The 19,736-nt window shown below is 57.0% G+C and overlaps 1 protein-coding gene across 1 annotated transcript in view; it reads right to left on the reverse strand.

The window, feature by feature from the left end:
- LRP8 (LDL receptor related protein 8) overlaps positions 1-19,271 on the reverse strand; it is a 76,945-nt gene extending 57,674 nt beyond the window's left edge. Inside the window, 2 exon segments of the mRNA XM_030326157.1 lie at positions 18,269-18,388; positions 19,163-19,271. Of these exon segments, the coding sequence (XP_030182017.1) occupies positions 18,269-18,388; positions 19,163-19,271 (229 nt within the window).
- Positions 19,272-19,736: the final 465 nt, after the last annotated feature.

Genomic DNA, 19,736 nt, shown 5'->3' on the forward strand with positions numbered 1-19,736 from the left:
TACATCTCCAGTAGCCTTCTCTGATTGGCCCAGAGTCCATCCTCTCCCAGTGAGCCCTGGCTTCTCTGGGCTACAAGGCCCAGGTGGTTCAGGCTGGCAGAAGCCATACAGCGCGCGTCCCCAGGTCTTTCCTCTGACTTTCCCAGGGGCACATTCTTTGCTGCTGAGTGTTTGGGAAAACGCAGCAATAAATTTACCACTTCACTTATGAATAATTTGCTGTCAGGAGCTCTGCGTAAGCAGAGAACTGAATTAACGAGGCTTAATTAACATTAATGTTGTGACAGATCTCAACCCTAGTCGGAAATCCCCCGCCCTCGCAGCCCAGGCCCTCGCTTGCCGCTTCTGGGACCATGTGGGAGGTGACAGGTCCAGGGAGGGTTCTGGGAGCTGTTGACGGACCTGATGGGGGCGGAAGGGGGCTGCCTCTTTCCCAGGATTAGGAGGGATTTGGGAGCTGGGGGCTGGAGGCTTGCAGGAGATCAGCACAGGAAGCCAGGAGCCTCTGCGATTCCAATTCCAAAGGAGCTTTCAGGCTAAGTCCTTCGTCCCTGCCTGGCGCAGTGGCATGGGCCTCAGAGTCTGAGCGGCCAGGGCTCGAATTTGCCACTCACATGCTGACTCACCCCACCCCTCTGTTAGCAGAGGGCCAGGGGTCTCGGGGGATTCATGAGGTCACTCGTAGAGAACAGAGGTGTTCTGGGATCTTCATTCCCGCCATCCCATCCTGAGCGTGAGAGCGAACGTGCTCATCATCTCATCTAATCTTCCCAAGTCCTTTGAGCAAAGGATTGCTATAACCCCACTGTACAAATGAAGAACCCAAGGCCAGCTTTGGGCAGCAATCTGAGAGGGGCAGTGATCTGCCCGAGGTCACACAGATAGTCAACAGGAATGAGGGGACCATAGCCACCCACTACACTCCCTGGAGAGCAACTGAGGATCCAAAGAGCCAAGGTGAGGGGCAAGTGCAGGCCACAGAGGCCATGCCGGGGGGGGGGGGCGGGGCGGGGGGCACAGGGCCCGGCAGCCATGTTTGTGGAATCAATCTATGAATGATGGAGAAAGGGGAGGAGTGTGTCCCACCAGAGGGGCCCACGTACCTGTTTCTCAACCGCGAAGATTTATTAAGCTGCCCCCTGAGTGCCCAACCTGTGACAGGCTCTGGAAAGAGATAAATGCAGTGGAAGGTACCCACCCTCTCTCGGGATTGGTACCACAGTCTACTCTTGGCTTTCCCCCAGGGCACTCGGCTGCGGTCTGGCACAAGGTGAACACGCCATAATTTATCATTAATGATTGCCATTATTAATATTAATGGGGAGGACACTTCGACCAGAACCAATTTTAAGGACCAGCAGGAAGCCAGCTCCCATCCACTACCCTGCCTTCCAGGGTGCTGGCCATGACCCCACACGCATCCCAGGTCACTGACCAGGAAGGGCCATGGTAAGATCTTTAGGCTCCAGCCTGGTCTCCAGGTGGGGATGGGCTCTGGGTCTCGGGAACCCACGTCTCTCCTGAAGTACTGGCCAGTTGAAGTTTCAGTGTTAAGGATCTGATTGTGAATATTATGGGGAGGAAGGCAGGGATGGAGGCTGGGCCAGGGGCAGATCTGCCTCCAGAGTGTGACCCCTCCTCAGCCCTGCCAAGCCCCACATATCCCTAAACTCTGCCACAACATCCTGCTCCGGGAGGTCTTCCTGGCCCACCCAGCCACCCCTCACCTCCTGACTCACACATCAGCCACATGACCTTGAGGAAGCCACTCACTGTCTTCTGCCTCATTTCTCTCCTCTGTAAGACGGGGGATAAAACATGACCTATCTTAAGGGGCTGATGTGAGGATCCAATGAGATACCACCTGGCACTGAGTAAAGGTCAATAAATGATAGATGTGATTACTGATAACCCAGAGATTAGTGCAGTGGAGACCCAGCTCTGTCCGGTGCCAATGAGGAGCTAGGTGGGCTTGGGGGTGTCTCTGGTCTACAAGACTGCTCTAAGGCAGCAGGATCATCAAGGGGGCTCTGTATGGCCCCTGTAACAGAACTGGGACCCGTGAGGCCTCTCAGGACAGAATCAGAAAGAACTTTGTTTCTGGAAATAGAAAGAATTGCTGTATGAGGAGGTTTCCAGCCCAGGAGGTATGCAAGCAGAGGATCCATCTATTCATTTAACAAGCATTCACTAGACCCTGCCTCTGTCCTGGGCCCTGTGTTGGGCATTGGCTGGAGGTGGGGGGGGGGTGTTAGAAAAGAGAGCATGAGACCTAATGCTGCCTGGAGAAACCCACATTCCAAAAAGGGATGCTGAAGGTGCCGAACCGATCCCGGAGCAGGCCTGCCCATCCTGTCAGAGCCTAGAGGAAAACCAAAAGGTCTTTTGCCATGAAGAAGCCTTGGGAAACCCCTGGGCAGCTCAAAGAGGGGCTGAGCTCTGGTCCTGCAGATGTGAGGCTGGACCCCACCTGCTCTGAGCCCCCCATGGCCCCAGAATCCCAAAGGCATCCAGGTGCCCATGTTCTCCTTGCCCTGGTCCACACTGACCACAGCTCAGCCCCAGCCCCCAGAGCACCCGCCCAGCCCGACACCCAGTGAGGGGTGGGTAAGAGGTGTCCTTGGGGGGAGGGCCCTGCGGCACAGGGTATGGAGAAGGGAGGAGTGGCTGACTCTGCTTGGGCAGGAGCAAGGGCATGATCAGTCCCAGGCAGGTGACAGGCTCATCCCATTGCCTATTTTCCTGCCCAGCAGCATCCATGCCCCCCTACCACCATGGTTCCCGGGGAGCGGGTTCCAAGGAGCCAGCAGCCAGACCACCAGCTGCTGCCCCCTCCCCATACAAACCCTGGCCACAAAGCACCCTCTCCCCCAGCTCTGCCCGCCTGCGGTGACAGCCTCTTGGCACTAGCTCTCCCCTTCCCTCCATCTGTCAGGAATTGGTGCAGACAGACTGTGAGAACCACAAGAGGAAGCAGCGGCTCTGTTTGGACCCCTCCCCCTCCCCCTGCCTCCCCAGCGCTCTCCCCCTACCCCCGAACCCCATGGCCTTCCTCTTTCCCCCTCCTCCCTGTGTCTTCCTTTCCCTTCCATCTGTCTCCATCTTTTCCTATTGATGAAGACATTGACAAAGTGGGAGTGGGAGGGGAGAGGACCGTCCAGCCAGTGACCCCCACACAGCATGGCCACTCACTTCTTTTCAGCCCTTCATCCTGTGGGGTTGTGGGCTAGGCGTCTCCAACTGTACAACTGGTGCAGTAAATCCTGCCAGGCCCACCTCCCAGGGGACACTAGGAGCCCCGAGGCAACACGTGGAAAGGGCTTTGTAAACTGTAGAGCCTCGTGCAAGTGTTTGGTGTCCCCAGCTTCTTCCTATTTAATGTGGGAATGCTCATCTTGGGAGTAGCGAGGCCAGAATGGGACATAAAAAAAAAAAATGGGAAAATGCCTTGAAGAATATAAATGACAGCAGGAAGGCAAGTCAGGGTCATTAAGGTAACGATCCTCACCATACTACTGTGACGTAAGCGAGGAAGAGCTGGGGAGACAGGTTCGGAGAGAGCAGTCACAAAGCTATGTTAGAGTCAGGAACAGAACAATGGTCGTGCCACCCGGCCCTGTTCACACCAGCACCCCATCCAGGATGCCCCAGCTCCTCCAGACCTTCCAAGGGGGCTCTCTTTCTCCTCCAGTCCTCCCCAAACATGGGAACACTTAGCCTTTTCCTTGATCTCAAGTGAGCCCCACCCAACTGGCAGCAGAACCCGCAAGCAATGGGGCCGCCCTGCCGCAGACCTGGAGGGGGTTCGCAGGGTGCGGGTAGCTTGGGGCTTTTAGTTGTAAAACCAGGACGCTGGTGAGCAAACCATCACTCTGGATGGGAGTAAGCTCTTGGCAGCTTCCAACTGCTGGGAAAATGCAGGCATGGGTATTTCCCCTAAAAAGAGAGCAAACCCATGCCCACTACTACCCCATGAAGTCCCCAGGGGCCAAATGTTTGTGGAATTGTTCCTTCCAGAAAGGAAGTTCTGGTCTAGCCACAGTCTCAGGGCCCTGCAGGGCCATATCTGACCCCAGCCACAGCACAGATGTGCCTGAGAGAAAGGGGAAGTGTCTTGGGCCCTCTGCGCCTTTCATAGCCAAAGTAACTTGAGGCTCAGAGAAGTGAAGCTGATTACTTGAGGTCACACATTGAGTTAGGCAGCCAACATTCAGAAGACAGGGCCTGCTTTCTATCTACAGATCCTCCCGGGTCCTGGCAGGGTACTGGCACAGAACACCCCTTTGGTGAACACTGGAGCTCAGACTCTCAGAAACACCGATGCCCCACACATACAACGTGAGGGGTACAAACAGCTGGCAGGGGCACTGGGCATATGCAAAGCCAGAGAGCACCCCATGCTTCTTCTTCCCTTCTCTCCTCCTCCTCCGGCTCTGGCCAGGTCCCCCTGCGCCATCCCCCTGAGGCCTGTGGTCTGGTGTCAACCAGACTCTTAATCAGACCATCCCGGTGCAGAGTGGCAAGGACAGACAGAAACACAGGGATGGACAGCCCAGAGGAGGCCCAGACCCACCTGGGGCTGGAGGGAAAATGTCCCTGGAATCAGTGACTCTTGAGGTAAAGAGCAGTTGGACAAGCAGAGAACCTTCCAGGCAGAGGGAACTATATATAAGAGTACGATGCTCTGTGATATTGCTCCTCATTCTGAGTACTGCTGGAGCACAGAGTCATGGCATTTGGGGGGCAAGTAGATGGTGAGGTCTGGGGCTGCAGAGAAGCCAGGTGCATGTCTTAAAGGGCCCTGAATGTCAGTCAAGCAGACTTGATCCTCTGGGTGGTAGACGTCACTGTAGGATGCTGAGCAAGGACGGGACAAAGCCCTGCATGCCTGACAGCATTTGGCTGCTGAGCAGAGAACAGTTTGGAGGGGAAGAACAGATTTAGGTTGTCACTGCTGTACTGGTCTAGGGATAGCGCAGTGGGATGGGGAAAGGCCCTGGACTGGCAGGGCAGGGGAGGAATCTAAGGACTTAGCGACCCTTAGCAGTGAGGGGACAGGGGTGGTGCTGACCCCTAGGTTCCTAACCGAGGCTGGAGTGGTGTCCACGCTGTGAACTAGTTCCAGGGGCTGAAGAGGCCCACCATAGCCCGGAGTGCTTATGGGCTGGGTTGCAGGTCACTGTGGGGTCTGGGAACTGCTGCCCTGCTAACTAGGAGACCAAGATGTCTGTAGAGATGGCACTTTACATCTAGGCATGGCACACCTGTCTTCACTCTCTACTTCCCTGGGAAGCAGGTCACAGTCACAGGAGGTGGCCAGCACTTACAGAGCCCAAGAGCGTGCAGCCTGCCAGGCACCAAGAAGCAGTGTCCCAAGAGGGAAATGGGCCTTACCTCAGGTCTCATAACATGTCAGCTGTCACAGCTGGGAAGGGATGCTGAGCAGGCTTGGGGGGTGAAGGGGTGAGGCAGTCTCTTGGAGCAGAGGCCTCAGAAATAGAGCTGATCACAGGCGGCAGGGCTTGTCTTATTGAAAAGGAAGATAGATTTTCTAACAGGAAGAGCTATCCAGGAACAGAAGAAGCTATCTGGTCAATTAGTGTGCTCCCTGTCCCCGGAGGTATTCAGGCAGAAGTTGGACATCCCCCACTCCAACCTCCAGGGCTGCTGAGGGAATCCCTGCATCGGCATGGGGTGGGAAGGCTCCTTGGGCCAAATGAGGCTGCAGGTCTAGCCCCAGGAGCCACAGCCCACTCATTCATTCACCGAACATACATTCACCAAGGCCTGCTCTGTGCCAGGCTGGGGACAGCGGGTACCAGCAGTGGGCAGAACTGAACCAGAGAAACCTCTCAACCTCCTCTACCCCTACCTGGAGCAGAGGTGGTGCAGCTGGAGCTGGGCAGGGGACAGAGAATGGAGGCCCTGGCTGCCCATGCTCCATGTCTTGGGTCTGCGCCCTCCCTGCTAACAGACCAAGCACCCTTATCTTCCTGGGCACATCTGGAGCACAGGGCCAAGGGCTGGGCAGGGTCAGACACAACGCAGCCTCCTCCTGCGCCCCACCCCTCCCAGAGGTCTCTGAGGCTCTGGACTCATTTCCTAATGAAGTCCCTGGAAGGACTCTTCCTAATTAAATTAGGACAGTAAGTTCTGGCCTGGGGCCACCGGGAAGAAGCGGGGACAAAGGAGCCTTTTTGGGGGCTCCCTGGCTCCTCCCATTCCATACGACAGCGCAGCAGCCCGGCACAGGACGGGAGCTCAGAGCAGGAGGTCAACATAAACCTAGCAAGTCTTGAACTGAGCACTGACCACTCTTCGTGTTCTCCCTAAATTAACTCACACAGTCCTCCAACCACCCTGTGGGGTAGGGATGGATGGCTCCATTTTACAGATGAGACGAGGGCTCACAGAGGTGAAGTAACTTGCCCGGGGTCCCCCAGCTAGGAAGAAGTGAAGTACGGACTCGCCCCCAGGCCGCCTGGCTCAAGGCCCTGCTCTTATCTGTGTCACAGTGGAGCCTCTCACGGATGACACAACGCACGCACGCAGGAGCCATCAGAGGTAGGAGGGCCTGAGGAGTCTTCACATCCGTGGCTCCCACCTAGTTGCACAGCATGCAGAGGTCTTGGTTAGGCCTGGGCCACGCCAGGGAATCTGAATTTCACAAGCTGCCCACAGGAACTCAAACTCCAGATCCAACCCTAACTCTCTCCCAGTACAGATGGGGAGACTGAGGCCCAGGGAAGGGCAGAGACTTGCCCAGATCACTCAGCAAGTCAGTGACAAGGAGAGGCTCCCTGGTTCCTGGTGTGGTGGCACTGAGAGCCTGGGGGGACTGGCTCTCAACAGGGTTCAGTTGACTGACGGAGTCCTCCGCTCCCAGGACAGAATCTGCAAGCGTGGGCAAGGCCAAAGGCCAGGGAGGGGGAGTCTGAGGGTCTGAGAGAGGAGGTGGCAAAGAGAGCAGGAACTGTAACCACACAGGCTGGCAGACCCCTGTGCTGTGGTGCGGCCCAGTTCCTGGCTCTGTGGGACCCAGTGAGGTTTCAGGTGCTGTGCAAAGGCCAGGGACTACTTACTGCTCACTGTACAGAAGTCTGAGGTTCAGGTTCAAGGGGCTTGCACCAGGGCCCCCAACCAGGATGTGGAAGAACTACAGGGGAAACCCAGGTCTGGCTGACACTGGGTCAGGAGGCATGCTTGCTCCCGCACCCTTGAGAAGCAGGTGGCTGTGGCAGGCAGGGAAGGGGAAGGGGAGAGGAGACCATCACCCATGTAGCTGATACGAAGTCTGTTCTGTCTAGCTCACAGGAATTAAAGAATCAGTCCAGCCACACTCAGCAGGAAAACAACAGAAACTCCCAAGTGGCTGTAGTATGTTTTCTATGGTTCAGGCCACGTCCCCTGTGGGAGGGGTTGGATGTCACAGCCCCTGCTCTGGAACTCCGGGGCCTCAGGAAGGGGCAGCTCCTTGTGACCCCCACACCGTGGGCTTGGCCGTGACAGACTCCAGCTCCTGTGAACAACCTGGCTCTTAGGGGAAAGCAAAAGATACCCAGAGAATTGGGTCTGAGAGGGATGCCCTACTCCTAATGAGCAGAGACCCCAAGAGAGGCAGGGACCTGCCAATGTCACTCGGCAAGGTAGGAGCTGGGGTGGGGCAGAGGTGGGCCTGGCATCTGGGTCAGAGTTTATATCAACCTCAGCCTTCGGGGTGGGGGTAGGTGGGGGCCAGACGGAGGGCTGCAGGCTGGGGCTTAGCGGGGAGAGGCTGCTGTGGCGTGGCAGGGGGCAGGCTGGGAACAGAGACTGCTGGCGCCTATCCAGCTACAAATAATTCTCTGCCACAAACACCCAGTGGGGGACTTTGGCCTTGGCTTGGCTCCGCTGTCTTGGCGGGCGTGGGAGGAAGAACGTCACCCTGACCCCGCAGGCTTCGTATATCCAGAAGGGTCACCTCCCGCCCAGTGCACACCCCCTCCTGGAGCACGCACACCTATACACACGTGTGTTGGTGCACATGGCTGAGAGAAGGCTCTGTGGCTGATAGGGGCAGCAGGTGGCAGTTCGGGGTCCAGGAAGTAAAGGAGGGAGGGACAAGCGCTGGCCTGAATGTCCCTGGATTCGGGCCACCAGGAAAGCCCACCCTTGGCCTCCAGCTATTCACTCGAGCAGCTTAACCTGGCCCTGACGGGGCCTTCCTGCCTCTCATCAGCTGCCAACTCTCTGATGTTAACCTGGCCTTGTCGGTGAACTCAGGCCCTCTCTGGATAACTAACCATGCCAGGCTCGCTAGTTAACCAGTTCTCCTGGGCCCCTCTGCTTGGCCAGCTCCCTCAGACCATGCCGGAAGCAGTCGCCCTGGGGCCCCCAAAGCAGATGGGAGCAGAGTGGCCGGGTTCCTCCAGACCCTCCCAATCCGAGAAGCTGCTACACTTCCAGGCAGCCGAGTTCTCCCAACTGGCCAGTTGACCTATATCTCTCCCGCTACCATTCCAGGAGCTGCCCCTCTTGTGTCCTTGCTGGACGAGGAGGGAAACTGCTGACAGTCCCTCTGCTTGGCCGTTCCCTCGGCAGGGATCACAGGCTAGGGAAGGGGAACAGGGATGCTCAATTTCAGGGCCAGGTTCTGAGCAGGACATCAGCCCGCACACCTCTGAGACGTGGGCTTATTATCCTGTTTCACAGACCGAGGATCTAAAGCTCAGAATAGAAGACCCGCACCAGGGACCCCAGCTAGTCACGGGGCTCGTGGGTCTGTTTTTGTCCGTTCCGCCACTATACCCAGCACAATCATGGGCACAGGAAAAAGGGCAGAAGGGAAAGTGGCCCGAGGAACCTGGGCCTCGGGGCTGAGTTCTGGAAGGAGATCCTACGAAGTCCACTACCCTCTCTCTGCCTGCCCAGAATCCACCCACCAAGCCAGCAATGCTCCTACTAACCCTTCCCAGGCAGTAAGGAGCTCGAACGTCATAGGTCCCCCACCCCCAGGCCAGGATGGGCCCTGAGCCAGCTCCAGGGAGGAGGAGTCTGCTCAGACTGCTGGTTGCAGGGCAGGTGGAGCAAGGAACAATGGGTAAGGGGAAATAAGTTCAGAGAGGGAGAGACACTGGCCCAGGGTTACTCAGCAAGTTACAGGCCGATACAGAACAACGATTACAATGATGTGGGAATGGATTCTACAAATATCTGGAGAAGAATGAAGACTGGTTTTGTTCCCTTTTGTTTTCTTTGGTGGGGGTGGGGAGTCCTTGAGGCCAGAACATGGTTGTCCTTTCTCCTTGCTTTGCTTTGCGTGGCCCAGATCTGGCTACTTTGTCTGACCCACAGGGCGGAGATCAGGGGGCCCTGTGCTCAAGGAGGTCCTGCGGGCCGCCTGCCTGGCCGGGAAGGGCTGTGGGGATTTAGGGGTGTGGCAGTGAGGTGGGAAAGCATCACCTCGAGAAAGCACCATGGTAAGGACGGAAATGGATGTGCTCGGCAATGTCTTTCCTAAGAATTCATCTTAAGGACGAAGGCACAAAGGTATACAGTACAAGGATGTGTATCCCAGGGCTGTGGACAACAGGACAAAAAACAGAAGCAACCAAACACACGTCTATCAATAGGAGACTGTATAGTTAAGTTATGGAAGATTCCTGCATTGGATGACTGACTAGCCCTGGGAAACAATGATATGACTCTACTGTTATTGACAAAGAAAGTCATGCTTGACGTGGGGAGAAAACAATTAGCATTAACATAGCCTCATTTTTGTTAAAAGAAAAAAATACGTGTGTTCATGCACACCCGCTCACAAGCAGAGAAAATCCTCTAGGAGGAGATGCTGCTCACGTGACGGTATAACCGAGGCTGACCGTCACCTTCTTTTTGCTTCTCTGTATTGCTTGTGTTTTTCTTGAAATTACAAGTAGAAAATTACTTTTATATAATCAAAGTAATTTCCATTGGAAAAATAAATAAAATCAACTGAGTTGGGGGGCGCTTGGGTGGCTCAGTCGGTTGAGTGTCTGACTTTGGCTCGGATAGTGATCTCACGGTTCTTGAGTTTGAGCCCCACGTTGGGCTGTGTGCTGACAGCTCAGAGCCTGGAGCCTGCCTCAGATTCTGTCTCTCCCTCTCTCTCTGCCCCTCCCGTTTGTGCTCGGTCTCTCTCTGTCAATCAAAAATGAATAAACGTTAAAAAAACAAAGTTTTTTAAAAAAGAAAGAGTCTCCAGAGTGTCTGGGATAAAGTTCCTTGTGGCACCTCAAGGTCAGTGACCAGGGGAGGATGTTGGCCACATGACCATTCCCACAGACCCAGACTGGTAGTTCCCAGAGAGGCTTTGGGCTGTCTGTTCTGCCATGTTCCAAGGGGCAGGTTACATGTAGAGGGCATGAGTGGTCACAGGAACTGGGAGCCTCACATCCCTGCCTCTCCTGGGGGACTCTCCCAGTCACCACAGGGCATCCTGAGGTGCCTGATGTGTGCTGGGCTCTATACTCCCAAAGTGACTAGCTTGTGGGCATCTGGGCTGGGCCCTGCCAGGGACACAGAGGTCACACCGGGTGCAGCAGGTGAAGAACTCACAGTCAGGGCCCCTTCCTGAACCACTCGGGCTGAGGGGCTATTCCTGGGGTCTGTGACATTCAGCAGCTTATGAGAGGCGCCAGACAATCATGGCTGGGGATTAAAATTGCCACTCAGGGGCCCAGCTCATGCTTGAGGGCACCCAGGGGCCAGAGCCGCTCAGGAAGGAGCCAGTATACCCACTGGTAGGGGCTGGCAAGCGGGATGCCTGGGGTGCGTGGGAAGGAAGCAAGGCCCCCCAGGCCACCCTCACTGTTGTGACTGGGATGTGTGAGCGCATATGGCTTCCTTTCACTTGTGATAGACTGCAGCCGGACAGGCGTGGCCCAGTCCTGCCACTGACCAGCCGGGCTGCCCAGAGCAAGTGACCTCATCTCCTGCAGCCTCAGCTCTTTCCTTTGTGAAGTGCAGTGATGATCCTTTACGGTACTGGCTGTGGGAGGTCTTGCATGAGAAAGTCCTCAGCAGCAAGCACACTCATTAACTCCTATTATAATTAACATGATTTTAGATGAGCAATTCAGGGGCAGGTAAGGCCCAGGGTGGGAGCCCCTAGCCGCTTCTTGCGCAGAAGCCTGTGCCTAGCCCTCATCCTGAGAACACCTTGTTCCCTGATCCAGCAGGGAAGAGAGAGGGCAGGGGTGGCAGGGGGAGGGGGGAGCATGGCTGTCTCGATTCAAGTCCAGCCCAGGGAGTGAGGTCACCCTGGTTCTGAGAATGGGTCCCTGATGACATCTAGGGCCGAATTCTGGACACCAGGGCTTTGGTTTCAGTTTCTGAAGCCTAGGGCTGGAAAAGCACTCAAGTCTGCAGGGTGGGCACTAAGAAGCCCACACGCACATGCAATGAGGCAGGCCAGGCCCCGTGTGACTGCCAATAAGCCACCGGCACTCTCTGGGCTTCAAGTGACCCAGCTCCCTTCCTGGTCCTCAAGGGCCCCCCATCTGACCAGTATCAGCTTTTCACCCTCAAAAGTAGGTGACGTTTCCTCGATCATGTTCATTCATTCACATGCCATCCTCCAAACACTTCCCCTGTGCCAGACCCTGTGCGTCACCTCAAATTGCTCAGACACTCCCTAGTAACCTGGACTTCCTATGAGGGGCTATGACAAGGGTGCACAAAGCCATGAGCATCCAGACACAGAAGAGGTTAAAAAGCTGGGGAAGGCTTCACGGAGGTGGCCATGAGCTAGGTGTTGAGGGATGGGTGGTCATCAGGGAAGTACGTGCAAAGACCTAGGATCAGGGACTTGCGTGGGAGGTTCAGAGAAATGAAGACCACACTCTGATGTCTCAATGGATGGTCCTGATGATTTGGGCTCTTGAACTTTCCTGGAGGAAACATCTTACCACTCATAGAGCCATGCACCTGTATCAGTGGCAATTTGCCAGGTCCTCAGTTTCCCTATCCGTACAGGTGGAACAGTAATCTCCACCTCACAGGCAATGGCCAAGAGAGGCCTTGGAAACTGTGGAGGGTCACACCTGTGGAAGGCTGCACAAGGAGCACCGTATGGTTCATGCTCCATGGGCGGTCTCCAGAGAAGAGTCCCTGCCAGGCTAGAAACCTGCAGCCTGGGACATCGCTGCTACTAACCCACTTCCTCTACATCCTCTGAGCCCCAGGCTCTCTCACCCTCACAAGAGCAGAAGAGTCCTGGGGAGAGGAAGAGTCTGAGGAAGCGTCCAGGCTCCAGAGCAGACGGACTCGAATCAAATCCTGGCTCCACCACTTCAGCCTCATGACGTTGCCAAATCACTTCTCTTTGGGCCTCAGTTTCACCATCTTTAAAATGGGAATAATAAGAAAATAGCCCTCACAGGCTTGTGAGTAGCAAAGCTAACGAATGCAAATTGCCCAACGCAGTGCCAGGCGTGGGTTAAGTGGCCAAAGTCTGTTGTGTGTAATTCCCTCTAAGGAACTCCTTCTTTCAGAATCCCTAGTGCCCAGCATGAGGGTGGCAGAACAGACAATGTAGAGGAGGATCTGAGACTGAGGGAAGAACAAGGACATGTTGTAGGAGCTCAGGAACAGGAGAGCTGGAGGACAAGGGGTCAGGGAAGGCAACCTGGCCAGGGGTGGCCTCTCCACCAGGCCTTCAAAGACTCAGTGATCTGGATATGCAAGATCTTGGAAGGGGGGGCAGGTGTTACCAGCACTGCTTAGAAGTGGGGCCCCAGGTCTGGCTTCCTGGGGGTGGAGCTGGTCCTGGGCTCTGACTACTAACCCTGGAGCCAGGAGAGCTGGATTCCATTTGGTTATATGGCTTGAGGGGGTACAATCCGGTCCTATACTCTCCTGCTCCCTATCCTCTCCCCAGGGGGCATCTCTCTGGCTTCACCTGCTGCTGGTATTTCCCCAGGGTGGGAAAAACTGTCAAGCCAGCTGCCCAATGACAACTAGGGAGGGTGGAGCCAACCAACCCTGAGGCCTACTGCCCCTGGGGGGTGGAGGGCGGGAGGGGGCTGCAGTCTTGAGAAAGCGGAGGGGCTCACAGAGCACAACTCTGTCCAGGGAGGGCCTGTGGAAAAACCCTGAGGGAGAGTCTTCAGCAAACACTCCCAAGGCTCACAGGGGCTGGCCCTGGGGGCACAAGCCTGGATCTAGAAGACAGGGAAGCTTGGGGCCTGCTGGGCGGAGCTATGGGGGCTGTAGGGTTTCCTTCCTTTAGCAGGCACAGCCAGGAGGAAAGGAATACAGGCCAGACAGGACGGAAACCAGCTTCGGGACCAACACAGGGCCTGAGGGCAGCCATCCTCTGCCTCTCCCAGGGCCCCAGGCCACTCACCCACTGAGACCAATCAGGCCTGTTTGGCTCATTTCTTCCCTCACCCCTCCTTGGGTACCTTTCTGCCACATCCAGGTCCATTTAAATGGCCTTGGCACCACATCCACCATTACCGGGAAGACCACTGGCTGAGGCAATCCCCAGTGCAGGAACCTTCCGACATCTGGCTAAGCAAATGGAGGCAGGGGAAGCAGGGGGCTCTTGGGTGACCTGCAGAGACCCCAGCAGTCAGGTTCCTAGAGACTCAGCGAAGCTCCTCCCTCCGAGAACCATCACACCTAATACCATTCATTGAACACCTGCTGCTCATCAGGCACATTGCCTCATTGGCACACAATCCTCAGAATATCTTTGGGAAGGAGAGACTATCGTCACCCCCAAGGCCTATCAAACAAAGGTCCCAGCTAGGATAGAAAACTATGTGTGTCTGATTTAGGGCCCCACTGAGTTACGATTTCAACACGGCTCCCTAAGTCCCTTCTCACTCTCTTCACTCCTGTATCTTGGCCTTGGGAATAGAGGGTAGCAGGGAGGGCTTCCTGGAGGAGGGGACACCCGCACTGAATCTTCTAAGATGGCAATAAGAAGGTAGCCAGGTGAGGGAGCAGAAAGAGCGACCCAGGCAGAGGAAATGACAAGCACAAAGGCCTGGAGGTGAGAAGCAGCAGGAAGGCCAGAGTGAGAGAGAAGCTACAACTCAGTGTTGCGGGCTCAAAGGAAGAGGTTGGAGGGGAGTGGCAACAGGAGCCAGTCACAGAGAGCCAAATGCAGAGAGGTCTAAGCTGACTTTATCCTGTGGGTATGTGGGAGCCTCAGGAAGGCTGTGAATGGTGGCGTTGCCTGGTCACATGGAGGTCGCAGTTCAGAGGGGAGTAATACTGTCTCTCTGATGAGTCCATCCAAAAAGGGGATGAAGTGGGGCCTAGGGTCTGGGGTGTGAGACCGGGGCCAAGGCCAGGCAGCCCTCTGAAGGCCAGATGCTGGCTGCAAGCCCCAGCTGGGAGCTGTGGCCGAGCTTTAATTATTTACAAGGCTGCTTCCCAGCAAGCCTCAGTGCTCCTGCAGCCTGGCCTTGCCCAGCTAATGAACTCTCAGCCATGGGAGACCTCACTGCGGCCATTTTTTATTAAACCTAGGATGGAGGGCTGATGGGGGCTGGGAGTACAAGGGCAAGCTGAAGAAGCATGAACAAGGTGGAAGAATTTGAGCACGAAACCAGTCTACCTGTACACGCAGCCCGGCCCCAAGGAGGAGCACAGAGCTGTGGGCATGAGGGAGGGGGTGGGAGGAGGCTTGATGTCACCTCAAGGGAGGAAATGGAGATCTGGGAGGTCCTGCCTGAGGTCATCAGCTGGTGCTTGGGGCAGCACAGGTGCCATAGTTGGCCGCCTGCATTCACACCCCAGCAATTTCACTTAAACATCAAATACCCATGGGCCAGTTACTTAACTGCTCTGTTCCTTTGTAAAATGGGGCTAATGCAGGTACTTCAGAGACTTGCCCCATTTTACAGAACCGAGGATAATGAGGTGACGCGTGTGGAATCTCGGCACAACGCCTGGGCCAATGCAAGGGCGCGGTAAGTGTTCACTGTTGCTGCTGTTACTCCGGGAGCAAAGGGCTGGCCAGAGACCAGAACCCCTGTCTGTCCCCAGACACTAAAGAGCAACAGGAAACTGAGGCCAAGGAGCCAACTGGCCTACGTGACCCAGGTCCACAGTCGGGGATCCCACCTCACTTTGCCTGCCTGGGCCGCCTCTGGGCTTCCTTGAGCATAGTCCTCAGGCTTCCAGCCTTTTCCTCCGCTTTGAAGCTCTTCTGAGCTAGGAGCTGAAGCCCCATGAGCGCTTCACTTCCCCATCCTCCCAGCTCTACCAGTGTCTCCGGTAAGTGCCAAGTCCCACCCACTGTGGATGAAGATCAGGACTTAGAAGGCCTTGGTCTGAGTTCTTGCTCTAACCCTGAGGAGCTGTGTGACTTTCCGGGGCGGGGCAGTCGTTTCACCTCTCTGAACTCTTGTTTCCTCCTCCACAACATGGGGACCGCACCACCTATTTTTAAATGGTAAGCCTTGAGCGAATGATATTAGTTACCATCTTTCAAGGCCTGGCTTAGCTGTCTCCTCCTCCAGGAAGTCTTCCTTGGCCTCCTCAATGTAAAAGCTTCCTCCCTCCAGCCTCCATAGGGTATTGGTAGTCGCGGGCTACATCCTGGCCCCGTTGGGAGCTTGCACTCATTCTGCCTCACACAGACTTCACTGACAGAGGGCAAGACCCATTTTGCAGGCCCAGAGAGGTCCAGAGGTAGGGTGGCTCAGGCTCTCTCACGGGATAGAAGGGTTGGAGTGACAAAGAGGGGGTCAGGTATAAGGCAAAGAGACTGCTCAGGGAGGAGCCAACAGACTTGAGGGGAGGGTACTTCAAGGAAATGCAGGTTGGGCAGGCGGTCCACAGTGGGGGAAACTCCCCACATGAGGAAGCAAGGAATGACGAAAGACCATTTTTGAACACGTAGCCCGACACAGTCACCCAAAGCCCCCGTCTCCACTCTTCAAGATTTCTCTTTATGGCTCCTGGAGTCCCTTTCTAAGGAGGTGTAGACTCATCCATTCCCTTCCGCCAACCAACCCCGTCTGAAGACTTTCCATGCGTATAACCTATGATGCACCACTTGGCATATGAGGAAACACGCTCAGAAAAACTAAGCCAGGAAGGACTGATACTTGATACTAACAACAGAGCCCCCACCCTTCCTACTCCAAGCCCTCAACCTCATTTGCTTTTATGTTTACTAACTCTTCACCTGTGACTCCACTCCATCCACCTCAGAAGAAAAGCAGAAGCCCAGATTGGCTGTGAGAGCTCTCCTGGTCCCATCTAGGGTCACCCAGCCACCCGTTACTTCACTCCTCCATCTTCCCCAGAGTTTCACAACAGGCCCAACATTCAGAGCATGGCTTTCCAGCTCCTGGGTCACCTTTTTGGGTCCTTCTGCACCACACTCCCCACTGCAGCAGGCAGTACTCCTAAGCTAGGAGGCACGTGGACATCCTGACCAAGTTCTGTCACTCTCAGCTGTGTGACCTTGGGCAAATCACTCAACTTCTCTGAGACAGCATCCCTATCTCTACAAACAGGATGACAAGAAAAACCCGCACAAGACTGTTGTTGTACAGAGCCAGGGAGATAAGGTAAAACCAACCCAGACTCGCAGTTTCCCTTTGCTTGCCTCATCCCCGGCACTCCTGCTCTAAGGGGAACCACAGAACAACTCCCAGGGAGGACACTCACTGCAGTATTTTACTCCAGCACTACCATTTTCATTGTTTCAATAGCCCTGGGAAATAAATGGTGAGGGTTATGACTGGGCTAAAAATTAAATTCAAGCTCTTACTTAGCAGCTCAATAGCTCAACTTAATCTCTCAGTGCCTCAGTTTCTTTAGTCTGTAAAACAGGGCTGTTCAGAAGATTAAAGGAGCGTATGCAAGATAAGCACTTACCACGGTGCGGGCACACAGCTAATGAATGGTCAGCACATGTTAGTCTCCTTACTTCCAATTACACGAAGAGAACTGGTGTTCAAATACAGGGCAAGAACGATTAGTCCGAGTGGTCAGGTGAAGAGATGGAGACAGGACAGGAAGGGCCAAAACACAGAACCAACTCTGGGCTGGGTCTGAGAATGAATCCAGAGGCTGACTGGCAAACCCACAGTAAAACAAACAAACAAACAAACAAACACAAAAGCCTCAAGGACTCAACACACAGTGTCCGTCCAGGTGTCCCTCTACCCATCCTGCCACTGTGTGGTGCTGTGGATCTGTCCACCTGTTGCCCTCCTGCAGAGCCTATGGGCCTCCCTGGCCTGCAGGAGTGGGCCTGTTGTCCAAAGTGCCCCAGTGCTGGCACAGAGCAGGCATTCAGTAACGATGAATAATGACCACCTGCGTCTGTTTCTAAAGAGCCCTGTTTTTCTGTTCCTGGAAATACACTCCTTCACGGTAACTGCCGGCGAACTCACTTCTGTCCCACAAACACCCCAGGAAAGAACTTGCAAAGCTGTAGCGCCCAAGTGTACAAACACCACACTCAGCAAAGAAGGCCCGCCACGTGCACACGGCCACCACGGAGGGTTCACGCGCAGCCTCGCAATCCTCGGGCCCTCTCCAGGAAGCAAACCGTTCCTCCCGGCCCCCTCCTTCCTAGTCTGCCCCATGACTCATGCCCGAGCCGGGCTGGCAGTAGAGCCCAGGGTGGCACAAAAAACTCTCCACCGTGACTAGGCAGAAAAGAAGCGGGAGCCAGCGCCAGGGCCTTGCCAGCTCTAGCAACCCAAGAGATGCACGCGGAGGTGTGGCCGGGGCGGGGCCGGGGCAGGGCCCCTGCACCCTGGGCGCCAGAAAACTGCACACCCTCCGGCTCCACGATTGGCCGCTCCGGCCACGGGGGCCTATGGGGTGGTCCTCGCCTAGCCAATCAGGGGCCCCGGGGAGCCCATTCATTCACAAAAAACCAGCAAGGAAAGGAGCCTGGCGAAGCCCGGAATTGCCTGGAACTTTGAAACACCGGTGCGTTCCGTGGGGCCGACGCAGGAGTCCAGGAGGACCCGATCGCAGGAAGCTAGACGCGTACAGGGACGGTCCCGTTCCGGCCCAGCAACCCGGGCGTGGCGCGCCATCCTCCTGGGCCACACCGACTGGGGCTCCGCCCCCGACCCCATTAGGACACGCTGGACGCCCAGCTCACGCTGGGTCGCCAAGGGCCACCCAATCCTAAGGAAGGCGGCGCCTGGGCAGCTTCCTGGCCACGCAGGTGGCCCAGCGGCGGCTGCAGCCACGTGTGCGTTGAGCAAGGAGCCCCCCGCCCCCGCCCCGGTGCCTTCCTCCCCCGCCGGCCACTCACGGCAGTCGTCCTCGTCGCTGTTGTCCGAGCAGTCGTCGTCCTCGTCGCACCTCCACACGGAGGGGATGCAGCGCTCATTCCGGCACCGGAATTGGTCTTCTTCGCACTCTTTGACCGGCCCTGCGCGGGGGAGATGGGGGCGTGAGCAGGGTGGCGGATAGCGCAGTCCTGGCTGGGGGGAGGGGTCTACTGGGGTGCAGGAGAGGGGGCGATGATGGAGCCAACGACCTCGGGAGGCCTCGGGCCCCCTCGATCCGGAAGGAGGGGAATGGTAACGGGATGGCGGGCTACTCCGTGGCACGACGAGGCCAAGCACACTGTCCGTGTCACACGATTTGACTATACCCCCCATTTAGAACACTCACTCGCACTCACGGCCCATAGCCAGAGATCTACGCAGACATGGACCACAGGGAGCCCCCGAACACGCCGCGACGCAAGCACTGGGCGCTGCGGGCACATCCCCCTCGCACGCAGCCCCTCTTTCTCCGCGGCGCGCAGGGGTCGCCGGAAACGCATTGTCAAGCGGGGAAGTCTCCCGGCTCAGCTCTCACCGCCGCCGCGAGGCGTGCGTGTCAAATAAACCCCACTGGCGAGATTCACGCAGCCCACCCAAAATCATCAATGACCACCCCTAACCTGCAAAGTTCCCGGCCCGCCTGGCCCCCACGGGGCGCATCCCCCAGGAGCAGGTGCCAGAGGGCAGAGCCAACAACACCGGGAGCCGCGGGGGAGGGGGTCGAGGGCAAATTGAAGGGTAACTGGGTCCCGAAAAGCCTAACCCACCCAGGCCCGGGCTCGGGGCCCCAGCGCAACCCGCATCCCTGTCCCCGGGCCGCGCTTTGTTGGCGGCTCCGGCGGCTCAGAGCCCGGCCAGGGACCAGCCTCACGCACCTTCGCCGCCGCGCTGTAGATCTGCCGCCGCCGCGAGATGCTGGAGCTGCAGCAGCAGCAACAGCAGCAGCGCCAGCGGCCGGAGCGCGCCCCGCTCGGGGCGGCCCATGGCGGGCCCCGGGCTCCGGCCGCCGCGCCCCGCGCACCCCGTGCGGCTGCCGCCGCCGCGCCTCAGCCCGCCGAGTCCTTGCCGCGGCGCCGGGGCTGCCGCTGCCCCCGCCGCCGCCGCCGCCGCTGCCGCCCGCCCCGGCTCCTCGGCTGCATTTCAAGCAGGTTCCGTGACGCTCGGCGGCGGGGCGGGCTCAGGCTGGGCGCGCGGCCCCGGCCCTGGGCGGCCGCCGCCGGCGCGCGCGCCCCCTCCCGCGGCCGCCTCCGCCCCACGCTCCTCCCGCCGCCGCCGCCTCTCCCTCCTCCCTCCTGTCCTTGGTCCACTCCTCCCTAGGCTGGCTCGCGGTGACCCTGCTGAGGGCCCGCTGGCGAGTGGGAGCCGCAGACGCTGGAATGAGCCGGGCGAGGCCCCTGCCCCAGAGGTAGCAGACAGGCCAGGGAAAGCAGCACTGGCTGCCTGGCGGAG

The sequence above is a fragment of the Lynx canadensis genome, chromosome C1, assembly GCF_007474595.2.
Source record: "Lynx canadensis isolate LIC74 chromosome C1, mLynCan4.pri.v2, whole genome shotgun sequence".
NCBI lineage: Eukaryota > Metazoa > Chordata > Mammalia > Carnivora > Felidae > Lynx > Lynx canadensis.